Source organism: Chiloscyllium plagiosum, chromosome 4, assembly GCF_004010195.1.
Source record: "Chiloscyllium plagiosum isolate BGI_BamShark_2017 chromosome 4, ASM401019v2, whole genome shotgun sequence".
NCBI classification, from domain to species: domain Eukaryota; kingdom Metazoa; phylum Chordata; class Chondrichthyes; order Orectolobiformes; family Hemiscylliidae; genus Chiloscyllium; species Chiloscyllium plagiosum.
In genome coordinates, this window is record NC_057713.1 from 36,541,866 (window position 1) to 36,555,693 (window position 13,828).

General features: G+C 41.6%; 1 protein-coding gene across 3 annotated transcripts in view; it reads left to right on the forward strand.

The window, feature by feature from the left end:
• The window catches only part of setd2 (SET domain containing 2, histone lysine methyltransferase), a 128,978-nt gene that overhangs the window by 69,341 nt on the left and 45,809 nt on the right, over positions 1–13,828 (forward strand). For all 3 annotated transcript variants that reach the window (XM_043687966.1, XM_043687964.1, XM_043687967.1), the window contains exons 8-10: positions 5,406–5,483; positions 9,531–9,628; positions 11,825–11,960. In XM_043687966.1, the coding sequence (XP_043543901.1) occupies positions 5,406–5,483; positions 9,531–9,628; positions 11,825–11,960 (312 nt within the window). The remainder of the gene's footprint in view (positions 1–5,405; positions 5,484–9,530; positions 9,629–11,824; positions 11,961–13,828) is intronic.

Sequence of the window (13,828 nt, forward strand, 5' to 3'; positions counted from 1 at the left end):
TTCTCCAACCACTCTCCATTCTTTTGTTGCTGTTCTTAAATTCTTAAAGTCTTAAGTTCTTAAAGAGCCGCGAGGTTTTGCTGCAGCTCTACAAGTCCCTGGTGAGACCACACTTGGAATATTGTGTACCGTTCTGGTCGCCCTACTATAGGAAGGATACAGAGGCTTTGGAGAGGGTGCAAAGAAGGTTTACCAGGATGCTGCCTGGACTGGAGGGTTTGCCTTATGGAGAAAGGTTGAAAAAGCTTGGACTTTTCTCTCTGGAAAGAAGGAGGAAGACAGGAGACCTGATCGAGGTGTACAAAATAATGAGTGGAATAAATAGAGTCAATAGCCAGAGACTTTTCCCCAGGGCAGGATTGATGGGTACAAGGGGTCATAGTTTTAAGGTATTAGGGGAAAGGTATAGAGGAGACGTCAGAGGTAGGTTCTTTACGCAGAGAGTTGTGAATGCATGGAATGCGTTGCCAGTGGTGATGGTGGAAGCAGAGTCATTAGGGACATTTAAGCCACTGCTGGACATGCACACGGATAGCTGTGAGTTGAGGGGTGTGTAGGTTAAGTTATTATATTTGACTTTAGGATTAAACCTGGGCACAACATCGTGGGCCAAAGGGCCTGTTCTGTGCTGTACTTTTCTATGTTCTATGTTCTAAATTATTTTTGTGCTTGTTATGGGATCACTGGCCACTGAAATATCAGACTGGTTTGTGAACTCCATTCTGTGAAGTGTGTTAAACCCACAGGTCCTGAGTCAGAAATGCGATCGTTGTGCTAAGTCTAGGCTGACATCTCATCTCGTTGCAGTGATGAGGAAGTGCTACATGGCCAAAGTTGCTATCTTTTGGATAGGGAGTGAAACTATGGCCACATCTGTCCCTTCAAGAGAATATAAACAGTCCCGTGACACTATTTGAATATGATTAAGGCAAATCTCCTGTTGCCCTGACCAGACAAAGATTAGTGATGAAACTTTCCCAATCCTCTGGTCAAAAATCAGCAAAGCAATGATTTTAAAAAATAACAGAGAATTAACTTTGTGAGTAAGCTTATAAATAACATCGAGAGAGACACCATGAGCTCTTTTCAAAGATATTAATGGGGAGTGAGGGGCCAAAGTGAACAGAGGCCCCATAAAAAGTGAGGTTGGGAAATAGCAGAGGAGTTCATTAAATACTTTTCATCAGTCTTCAAGGTAGAAGATCCTCATAGCATTCCAAGATTCTAAATAGTCAATGGGCAAAAGGGAAAAAAATAAATAAACACAATAACTGCCACAAGAGAAAGCATAGTGGGCCTAAAAGCCAATAATCCCCCGGAACTGATGGGTTGCATCCAATGTTCAAGGAAATACTGTCAAGAAAGTGGATGCACTAATGGTCCTCTGCAATTATGCTCTCATCCTCTATTTTCCCCCTCTTGATCAAACTTATTGTCTTCTTTTGTTGAATGCTAAAATGCATTCAGTACTCCGGCTTGTTGCTTCTTCTGGCAAGACCATATGCCTCCTCTTTGGATCTAATACTAGCCCTAATTTATTTTGTAAGCATTGTTGAACCACCTTTCCAGTCTTATTTTTGTACCAGGCAGGAATGAAAAATAGCGGTAGTTCATGCTTGTGATTTTTAAATTTAGCTATTGCCTGTGCACCGTTATTCTTTCACTAAGGTTCCCCAGTCCACCCTTGTCAATTTGCACCTTGTAACCTTTTAGTTCCTTTATTTGTTTGTTTATTTATTTAGATTCTAATTTAGGACCATAATTTTCCAAAAAAATTTTTTTTATTATTATTTTAACCACTTCACCCCATCTGTTTAGAATTCTTCAATCATATTGTAGTCACTCTTCCCCACGGGATCCCACACAACAGGTTATTAATTAATCTTCATTACATAGTAACCAGTAACGACTTGTCTGTTCTCTGGTTGGTTCTTCAACATATTGGTCTAAAAAACAAATACCAGGAAATCCTCCTCCTCACAATCTCATTGCTAGTTTGGTTTGTACAGTCTATATGTAAATAAAATCTCAGTTGTAATCTTCGGATGCATCTCTGACTTTTTGTTTAATGCCTTTCCTTGCATCTCCACTACTTTTTGTGGGCCTATAGATAGCCCCAACATGGTTCTCCGAGCCAATACCCTTCCTTGCTATTGCAATGTTTTTTTTTTCTAAACTGATGATGCTACCCCGTTTCATTTCCCTTTACATCTGTCCTTCCTAAATAATGAAACCCTAGATGCTCAGTTCCCATCCTTGGTCACCTTGCAATTATATCTCTCTAATCGCGACTATATCTTAACTGCTATATCTTAACTGTTTATATTTTATTTGTATTGCTAATTCATCTATTTTGCTGCAAGTACTCCATGCATTATGACACAATGCCTTTAGACGTGTCTCTTTAACCCTATTAGTCGCCATAGCTTTATTTTGCACTATGGCCCCATGTTATTTTCTGCCTTCCACTTTTTCCTCTTTCTTTTCCATCGTGTGTTTTTTTTTACATTCATGGGGTGTGGGCGTGTCTGGCTAGACCAGCACTTATTGCCCATCCCTAATTGCCCAGAGGGCAGTTAAGAGTCAGCTACATTGCTGAGAGTCTGGAATCCCATGTAAGCCACATGAGGTAAGGGTGTTCCTTCCCTAGTGAAGCAGATGGGTTTTTTTTCCAACAAACGAGAATAGAATAGATTTGTGGTCATCATTAGATTCTCAATTCCAGATTTTCAAATGCTACTGTCTGCCATGGCGAGATTTGAACTTGCGTTCCCAGAACATTACCTCGGTCTCTAACAGGCCATCGTCTCCCCCCATGGCCGTCCTCCTCTGTCTCCCTGCTCTGGTTCCCTGGTCAGTATCTGGTCAGTTATTTCTGTGCTTGTGAGATCTTGCTGTGTGTGAATCAGCTGAAATTTAATTTGTCTCCTGGGATGGGTTCATCGCTAGCTGTGCTAGCATTTATTGTCCATCTCTAACTGACCTTCAGAAGGTGGTGGCGAGCCACCTTAGTGAACACTGCTTTCCATCTTGTATCTGTAGCAGGTTGCTACAACTGACTATCTGCCCTGACTATTTCAAAGGGCAGTCAAGCAACATTCACATTGTTGAGAGTCTGGGTTCACATGTAAGCCTGACCAAGTAAGGATAATAGGTTTCCTTTTTCCTAATGTGAATTAGTGACTCAAACGGGTTCATGTGAAAATGAATGATGGCTTCTTGGCGTCGTTAACCATTTTACAATTTACGTTTCTAGATTAATTAAATTCAAATGCCACCACTGCCATGAACCTGTGTCTCCAAAATTTTAACTTGGCCTCTGGATTGCCAGACCTGTGACATTTCCACTAGGCCACCATCTCCCTCTACATTACAGCAGAGACATCACTTCAAAGGTACCTCATTGGCTGGAAAGTTCTTTGGGATATTCTGAGATTGTAAAGATGTTCTATAAGTATGCCATCACCATTATCAAAGCTATCAGCTGTTGACCGAGCCGAAATTGCATATCAGTCCGAGACTTAGCATTAGGCTGCATGCTATCCCACAGATGGCATAATGACCTAATGCCATCTTCAACGCTTCAGTTGACCCTGCCTCTTTCAAACTTCCAGGCAGCTCATTCCAAATACAAGTACTCACTGTGTAAAATGTTAGTTCTCACCTTTTTGTTTCTTCTGCAAAACGCTGTGTCCTCTAGTTCTCGACCCCTATCTGTCACACCTTTTATACTCAGGGCTTCTTTACCTGCTGTCACCAGCTCCTATGAGATTGGACACTGTTGTTAACTCAAGCCCAACCACTCCACTTAGCATCATACATCAGTGCATGGCTCACCAAGGTCCTTACAAGAAAGAAAAAAATTGCAGCTGTGTACATGTCGATGTACACATATTGAAGCAAGTCAAGTCACTTCTACTTCAGTTTATTCATGCAACATGAGTCGCTGGGAAGTTCAAGGTTTATTGCTTATTCCTAGTTCCCCTTGTGAAGGTTGAAGCACCTTATTGAAAGCTTGCAGTCTGTGTAGTGAAAGAATTTCTACCATGTTGTAAGGCAGGAAACTTCAGGAATTTGACCCAGCAATATGAAAGAACCATACTTTAACATAGATCAGTGCATAAGTCATGGTCATAATGTCTTGCAGCATGGAAACAGACCGTCCAATCCAACCAGGCAACGCTGCACATAATCTCATATCTGCTCCTGGTCCATATCTCTCTAAACCTTCCTATTCATATACTTATCCAATGTCTTTTAAATGTTATAATTGTACCCACATCCACAACTTCCTGAGGAAATCAATTCCACATGCAAACCACCCGATGTGTAAAACTTTGCCACTTGTGTCTCTCCTGTCATCTTAAAATTGCGCCCCCTAGTCTTTAAAGTTCACCATTCTAGAGAAAAGACAACTACCATTAACACTATGTATTCCTCTCATCATTTTATAAACTTCTACAAGGTCGCCTCTCTACCTCTTGTGCTCCAGTGGAAAAAGTCTCAGCTTGTCGTCATAATCCGAATCTTCCATATCTGGCAATATCCTGGTAAATCGCGTCTGAACCTCCTCAGCTTAATAATATCCTTTGTATAACTGGGTGACCAAACTTGACACCCTATTCCAGAAGAGGCCTCACCAATGTCCTGTACGGCCTCAACATGATTTCCCAACTCAAAGGACTGCGCAACCTAAGAAGCTTCAAAAAGCACTCTCGAAAACAGGTTGACTAATACACTGTGAGTAAGATGTGAGCTATCAGCAGGGATTCATTTCAATTCATCAGCCATATATATGGCTTGCTGTATATAGGGTGCCTTAAACGTCCCCAAATCATCTCATCGATATGGTCCATATTACCTGCTTGCTGCCATACACTGGCTGAGAAGGAAAGTATAACTGTCAATTCATATGTCTGAGCTGAAAAAGCCAGGCACTTCTTTATCCCTAAATATGCACTGACCAACTTCATGCTGAGTACAAGTGAGCTGTACGTATTTCCCATACACCTGCTGTCGTCCTAATTCCAGTTGCTGGAAACTACAGATTGAGACATCATATCAAAGAAAGGTTCACTTCACAAGGTGAATCAAATGGAGTGAGTGGAGTCTCTCCTACAATGAGCTGAATTAACCTAACCGGCATTATATAACATTTCATTGGTGCTGGCTGAGGTCTTTAACACACGGCATCTTGTCTCAATACTCGGTGTGACAGACAAGAATGCTGATGGGGCAGCACCAGATATATCGGCCTAATTTGAAGGTTAACCTTCAATCAGCCAGAATCTTATTTTGTGCTTGTGTAAAATGAGCAGCTGCTGTACTTGTGGTTTTTGACAACAATTAGTGGTTTCTATTTATGAATAACTTATGGTTTTTGCTTTCCTTTTTCTTTTCACTAGATCATTGATGCTACTCTGAAAGGAAACTGTTCACGCTTCATGAATCACAGCTGTGAGCCCAACTGTGAAACTCAGAAGGTGAGAATGGAAGCTCAAAGTAATTGTTGTGATAATAACTTGCCTTTCTCACTCTCCTTCCCTTGCTCACTGTCTTATGCCTTTGTCTGCCCCTTCTTCCCTTCCCTCCTTCTGTCCCTCTTCTTTCTCTTCCTTTGTTACCCCTTCGACCCCTCCTTCCTTTTTTCTCTACTTCCCACCCTCCTTTTCTTCCCATCCTCCCTTTTTTACTTCCCTGACCCCAGTCCCTACCCATTTCTTCCTGCCTCAACACCCCCACCTTCTCTGCACCTTTCACTTTCAACCTCATCAATTTATCCAGCACAAACGCGTTACCGATTTGAATTTTCATCCTCCTTCCTCTCTGTCTGCCTGTGTGCATATCCTCCCGCCCATCCCCTCTCGCTCTCTCTGACATCAGGGAGATACAGAACAGATTCTTGTTCTGTAATGGCTTAATGGATAACATTTGGGATGCTATACTTGACCTTGTTCACATTGGATGAGACGTTAGGGCTCCAACTCCTGGTCTTCGTTTATTATGTATGTCCCTAGTTATATAGGTATGACTTGAGTACCCATTCTATTTGAAACCATAATAATACAAGAATAGCAGAAGGCCATTTCATCCTCAGGCATGTTCTACCATTCACTAAAATCATCTATTTTCTTCAGTTCTACCCTCTCAGCATCCTATAATGATCTTTCCATCTACAAGCCTAATGATCTGTGCTTTGAATTTACTCAACAATTGAGCATGTGCAGCTCTTTACCCCAAAGAATTTCGAAGATTTGTAACATGTTTGACAAAATTTCTCCTCATCCTAAGTAGTCCAATCTCTCATTCTGAGACTGTGAACCCCTAGTTCTAGGTCACTCATACTCGCAGCAGTAACCATTTCAAAATTTTAAGACTTCACTGAGACCACATCTCAATGTTGCAGAAAAGAGATCTCAATTACTCAAACTGGCTTTATAAATCAATCTCTGCATCTCAATAATGACCCTTGTTACACTCACTCTTGAGGCAAGAAAGTCTTTCTTTGGGTAAGGAGACTTGAACTGTATGAACTAATCCAAAAGTTGCCTCACCAAGGCTTTATACAGTTGAAGTGCGTTCTCTTCAGTCTTATATCTTTTTATTGCAAAAATATTGGAGTATAATATTTACTATTGTTTTCTTTAGCTGCATGTAAACTATGATTTTGTACAAAGGTACTTAATGCCATCATTTTCAGGATATTCACCATTTAAATAACATGGCATTCTGAAGCAGAGTCAAATGTTAACCTATTTCTCTGTCCACTGATGCTACCGGGCCTGCAGAGTTTCTCTAAAATTTAATGTTTTTAATTTCATGTTTCCAGCATCCAGAATATTTTGCTTTTACATAACCTCCTACTTTCCTCAGTTCTACCCTTCAGCACTATCTCAGCATCCTATAATGATCTTTCCATCTGCAAGCCTACTGATCTGTGCCTTGAATTCACCCAACAATTGAGTATGTGCAATAGGTAACTTCACATTTTCGCCACATTTCTTTCACCTACCGTGATGTTGTTCCCTCATTTAACTGTATGAATCCTTGTCCATTTACACTGTACATTCCTACTTATATATTTGCTAAAGAAGTAACATTAGACAAACTATCTCAAGAAGTTGGAATATCTGGTCAACATGGATAGGTTGGACCGAAGGGTCTGTTTCCATGCTGTACATCTCTATGACCCTAAGTAGCTTTAGAGATAGTAGATGCATTGGTTGTAATTTTCCAAAAATCCTTGAATTCTGGAGAAGTACCAGAGGGTTCGAAAGCTCATGACGTGACAAGCATTTCAAAAGGGGAAGGAGTCAAGAGTGGCTAACTACAGACCAATTAGTCTAATCTCCATTGTTGGAAAAAATGTTGGAGTCAATTATTAAGGAAGTAATAGCAGTTCATTTTGAAAATCATAAGTCAAGCAGAGTAAGCATGACTTCATGAAAGAGAAATAGTGTCTGACTATTTTGTTCAAGTTTTTTGTGGATGTCTCAACCAGAATGGATAGAGGGAAATCAATAAGGTGTGTTATATTTAACTTCCAGAAGGCATTCAACAAGGTACCTCAAAAGGTACATCAAATAAGAGCCAATGGTGTTGGAGGTACTCTATTGGCGTGGAGAAAGAATTGGCCAATGGGCAGGAAACAGCGTGCAGATAAGGGGTTCTTTTCCAGCTTGACAGCCTCTAACCAGTGCCGTTCCACAGGGATCAGTGAAGGGACCGTGAAAGTTTACAAAATATATTACTGACTTGAAGAAAGGAAGTGAATGTACTGCAGCCATATTTCCAGATGACTCCAATTAGGTGGGGAGGCAAGTTGTGAGAGGGATGCAAATAGCTGACAGAGATATTTATCGGATAAATAAGTGAGCAAAAAGTTGGCAAATGACACATGTAATGTGGGATAATGTGAAGTTGTTCATTTTGCGAGAGAGTACAAAATAACACTTATTTGAATTGAGAAAAGCTGCAGAAAGCTGCAACACAGAGACTTGGGAGCACTTGTGCATGAAACAGAAAGCTAGCTGGCAGGTTCAGCAGGTAATCAGAAAGGCTAATGAATGTTGGTACTTATCTAGAGGGAGTTGGAAGTATAAGAATCGAGCAGTCTTGAAATTTTGGAAGGTGCTGGTGAGATCACATCTGGAGTAATTTGAGCAGTTTTGGTCTCCTTATTTGAGGAAAGATATCATTTCACTGGAGGCAGTTTGGAAAAGGTTCGCTGGGATGATCATGGTGTGGGGGGATTGTCTTATGAGCAAAGATTAATTAAGTTGGAACTCTACTAACTAGAGTTTAGAAGGATGATAGGTGATCTCATTGAATCATACAGGATTCTTAAGAGCTTTAACAGGGTAAATGCTGAAAAGATGTTTCCCCTTTTTGGGAGAGTCTAGGACAAGAGGACATAGTCTTAAATTGGCATCCTGTTATTCTGAGACTGAGATGAGGAGGAATGTATTCTCTCAAAGGGTTGAGCGTATTTAGAACTCCTTGTCACAGAGAGCTTTGGGAGCAGAGTCCTCGTGTATATTTAAGGTTGCCTTAGACTCTGTAGGGGAATCTATGCTTATGAGGAAAATGCAGGAAGATTGATGTGAGCACTGTCCGATCAGCCAGGACTGTTTTGAATGGCAGAGCAAGCTCGAGGGGGATGAACAACCTACTCCTCATAATGGATTTCTTTAGTGTATCTGATTAGCAGCCTCCACCGTGTCTCTGCTTTCCGAGTCAACCCAAGGAAACTTTTTATTTATAGCCACACCATTTTCCCCTGCTGTTAATTCGCACCTTTTTCCAGTTTCTCCTCCTCTTCCTTCATACTCATCTTGTCCATGAGACCCATCTCCTGTTCACTCAATCCTATTCCCATGAAATACTGATCACCTAACTTCTCCTAGATGGTTTCCATGTTAGCTGATATTTTTAATAATTTTCTTTTGAGATGTTCTCTTCAGACTACGTATCCAACATCCGTATCGGATGGGGAGAATGCTTTTGTCCTATGTACTCGTGGGGTGTGGGCATCACTGATTCAGTCAGCACTTATTGCCTGCCCCTAGAATTAAATATTGGGTATATCAATGCCATTGTCTTAGTGCATTTTCCCGAGTTACTGATGGTATCCTTCTCCCTGCCAACAGTTTGTGATTAAACCGAACTATTTTCAACTTTGGTGTCACCTTTTGATCCTGAGGTGACCGTCCAACCTCGTGTACCAAACTCTGTAACAACACCCAACTTTGCCCTTTTCTCAGCTCCCTGCAGGAGGAGCTTTCAATCTCTGGATTTGTCCATTCCAGTACACTCCAGGCTGACCTCCTGCATTCCATCCTTCATAAGTTTGATGTCATTTCCAAAATTCCTGAGCTGCCTTTGTCTTTATTTGCTCCAAGTTCCACTCATCTATCGTATGCCCCGACTCAAATAGAAGCCAGACTGTGAACTGCCTTGTCCTTTACGTGTGTATTCTCTTGTATTTGTAGTATTTGCTTTACATTTCCTGGTATCTGTGTTCTTTCCAGTGGACAGTAAATGGGCAACTACGAGTTGGATTTTTCACAACTAAGACGGTTCCAGCTGGGACAGAGCTAACCTTTGATTACCAGTTTCAGAGATATGGGTAAGAGATGTCCAGCACAGCCTCTTGTACAACTAAAATGCCTGTTTCTTCATTTCACTCCATTTATGCAGTTATCTTTAACACTGCCTTATACAATCCACTGTCACACAGTGTTGCAGTGTATGTAATGCATTAGATGCACCGCAGCAACTCGCCAAAGGCTTTTCAGAAGCTCCGTCAAAACCCGCAACCGCCATTTTCCAGAAGGACTGGGCCACCATATGTATGGGAATAGCATCACTTTGAAGTTCTCCTCATACCATCTGACGTGGATGTATGTCATGTGCCCAAGTCCTGAAACAGCTGACTGCCCAGAGCCCCAAAAGTATGTCCAATATGACTGACAACAGAAACATGGCTGTGTTGAGGACTTGCACTCAAAGAATGGTATATCAGTAATGTTCATGGGCTTGTAATCCTGAGATCAAGAGTTCAAGTCACACCCAGATTATAGTAAAATCCAATTGTTTAATAATATCCTTCAGGGAAGGAACTCTGCCCCTACATGCGGCTGTAGCTAGTAACTAGCTTTGAAATTGCCGAGAATGTCACTCGGCAATAAAATTCTTATCAGTGATGGAGATACTATAATTACACCCTATCCTATAGTCAGTGTTCGGTCTCTAAAACCTTTTCCCGATGTGTCTCTCTCACTGTTACTAAGATTGTGATCATTTGATCAGCTGTTTCAGCCATTTGTCTGCCCAAGTGTTCCTCTAAAATCCATTTCCCCACACTCCCCTGGCCCCATACACGCATGCACACCCGCGCACACACACACGTGTTTCTACACCGACTGCAGTCCCGAAACTGCTCTTGCCAAAGCCATGCATGGTGTCCAGTACTACTGTGACAAAGGTAAACTTTCACTCCGCATCCTTAGCTTCTGTACAGTCTTTGATACTTTGACCGTACCATTGTTTAATGCTTCTTCACTAACAGCTTGTCCTTTAAGTGTGGGTATGACCATGCTCAACTGGTTCCATTCTTATTTAAATTTTGGTAGTGAATCATTCTGAGAACTTCTCTTCCGGTGCCCACACTATTGTCTTGGGTTTCCCCAAGGATCAGTTACTCCTTTTTCCCTCATCTCAACAAGTCAGTTTCCATGTGTACCTGAATGACTCCTAGCTCTCCCTCCCCTCCCATGACTAAATTATCGGACTGCATGGTGAGCTGCTTAGCACTGAATAAGGAAAAATATCCTCTAATTAACTGTAGGCAGCCCCAGTCATGGAACAGGTTTCATGCTTGTGTCCATTTGCAGGTCATTTGTACACAAGGAAAACATGTGCAGGGAAATGTAAAAAAAGAACACAAGTACAGGAAATATTCATATGTTGGATTTTCAAAACTACATTCCTGTCTGGGGTTGGGTTCATAAATACAGGCGCTTATAATTTGGACATTCATAATTCAACAAACCCCTGTATTGGAAAGAAGAAACCATTATCTTTGGTTTCCTACACAGGACTCTACTCTTACCTGGCTGACGATGAATCAGAATGTTCCCAACATTGGTGTCATAATTGGCCCCTGGATGGCCTTCCAATCAAAGAACTGCCCCGTTTCTCTTGCGACTGCTTGCTTCCACCTTCATTCCATTGCCAAACAGATTCCTGCTTCAGTTCACTTACTGCTGAAACCTTCAGCCATGGTTGTGTTACCTCCGTTTTTGACTAATCCATTCCACTCCTCGAGAATTCCATGTTCAACGCTCCATAAATATGATGTCATTCCCAAAATGTGTTCCCATGTCCTAACTCCTCCAAATTCTCGTCCCCTGTCATCCTTGCGTTCACTCACGTCCATTGGCACACAGTAAGTAATCCCTCCATTTGTAAATTCTCATCTTTGATTTCAAACCCTCCTTGTCCCAGCCCCTTGCTATCTTTGCAACCTGGTCCAGTCACACAACTATCTGAGCTATCTATGCTCTAATACTAGTGTCTCATGCATCTCGATTTTAATTATTTCTTAATACCACAGATATCATTTTGTTTTGTAAAATTCCATGGTACGTCTTGAAATGTTTGATTATATTAAGGTGTTATATAAATTAAAGTTTTAATCCTTGATGTTTGTTGTATCCCTGAGGGTGCCACAGATTAATTAGCTGCATTGTATCTTGGTCTCTAGCTGGGATTTGACCTTAAACTTGTTGCTAATTCATATTTTTGTTTCTCTGACTCCTAGAAAAGAGGCTCAGAAATGTTTCTGTGGATCTGCAAATTGTCGTGGGTACCTGGGTGGTGAAAACCGTGTCAGCATTCGGGCTGCTGGAGGGAAGGTTAAATTAAAGGACAAGGATCGATCCCGAAAAAAAGACTCTGTGAGTCTCACTTTAAATAGCCTGATGTATAACTTATACCACATTAACTGCAGATTCCCTTTCTCTCCCCACCTTCGGCATGGTGGCACAGTGGGCGGCACAGTGGCATTGGTGGGTGGCACGGTGGCACAGTGGTTAGCACTGCTGCCTCACAGCGCCAGAGACTCGGGTTCAATTCCTGCCTCAGATGACTGACTGACTGTGTGGAGTTTGCACGTACTCCCCGTATCTGCGTGGGTTTCCTCCGGGTGCTCCGGTTTCCTCCCATAGTCCAAAGATGTGCAGGTCAGGTGGATTGGCCATGCTAAATTGTCCATAGTGTTAGGTAAGGGGTAAATGTAGGGGTATGGGTGGTTTGCGCTTCGGCAGGTCGGTGTGGACTTGTTGGGCCGAAGGGCCTGTTTCCACACTGTAAAGTAATTTAATCTAATCTTACCCTCTGTCATCGGTGCAGTAAGATGAAAGTTACAAAAGGGACATCATACTTGTTTAGTTACATTTTTGAAAAATTCTAGTAACTTATCAAGTTGATGCAGGGAATCGATGGATATGGTTTACTTGAACTTTCAAAAGACTTCTGATTAGATCCCACACCAGAGATTAGCATGTAAATTTAAAGCACATGGGCTTGGGGGTGTATTGAAGTGGATAGAGAACTGGTTGGCAGACAGGAAACAAAAAGTATGAATAAACGGGCCTTTTTCCAGAGTGGCAGGCTGTGGCTAGTGGGTTACCACATAGATCAGTATTGGACCCCAGCTATTCAAAATAAATATAAATGATTTAGATGTGGGAAGTAAATGTAATATCTCATGTTTATAGATGACACAAAGCTCTGGGTGAAGATGGAGGGGAGTCTCATAGAAATCTATAGAATTCTAGGAAGCCTAGACAGGGTAAACACCAGAAGGATGTTCCCAATGACCTGGGAGTCCAGAAGCAGAGGGTCACAATCTCTGGATAAGAGGTAGATATTGAGATCTGAAGTGAGCAGTAAATTCTTTACCTAGAAAGTGGTGAACCTGTGAAATTCTCTGCACAGAAAGCGGTTGAAGCAAAAACATTGAATGTTTTCAACAAGATAATCAATATAGTTCTTTATGGATAAAGATAGAAATTGAGGGTTTGGTTAAGAAAAAGAAGTAAGCATAAGGTATAGACAGGATAGATCGAGTGAATCCTTAGAGTATAAAGAAAGTAGGAGTATACTTAAGAGGGAAGTCAGGAAGGCAAAAAGGGGACATGAGATAGCTTTGGCAAATAGAATTAAGAAGAATCGAAAGGGGTTTTACAAATATAGTAAGGACAAAAGGGGTAACTAGGGAGAGGATAGGGCCCCTCAAAGATCAGCAAGGCGGCCTTTGTGTGGAGCCACAGAAAATGGGGGAAATACTAAATGAATATTTTGCATCAGTATTTACTGTGGAAAAGGATATGGAAGATATAGACTGTAGGGAAATAAATGGTGGCATCTTACAAAATGTCCAGATTACAGAGGAGGAAGTGTTGGATGTCTTGACACGGTAAATCCCCAGGACCTGATCAGGTGCACTCGAGAACTCTGTGGGAAGCTAGAGAAATGGTTGCTGGGGCTCTTGCTGAGATGTTTGTATCATTGATAGTCACAGGTGAGGTGCCGGAAGACTGGAGGTTGGCAAATGTGGTGCCACTGTTTAAGAAGGGCGGTAAGGACAAGCCAGGGAACTATAGATCGGTGAGCCTGACCTCGGTGGTGGGCAAGTTGTTGGAAGGAATCCTGAGGGACAGGATGTACATGTATTTGGAAAAGCAAGGACTGATTAGGGATAGTCATCATGACTTTGTGTGTGGGAAATCATGTTTCACAAACTTGATTGAGTTTTTTGAAG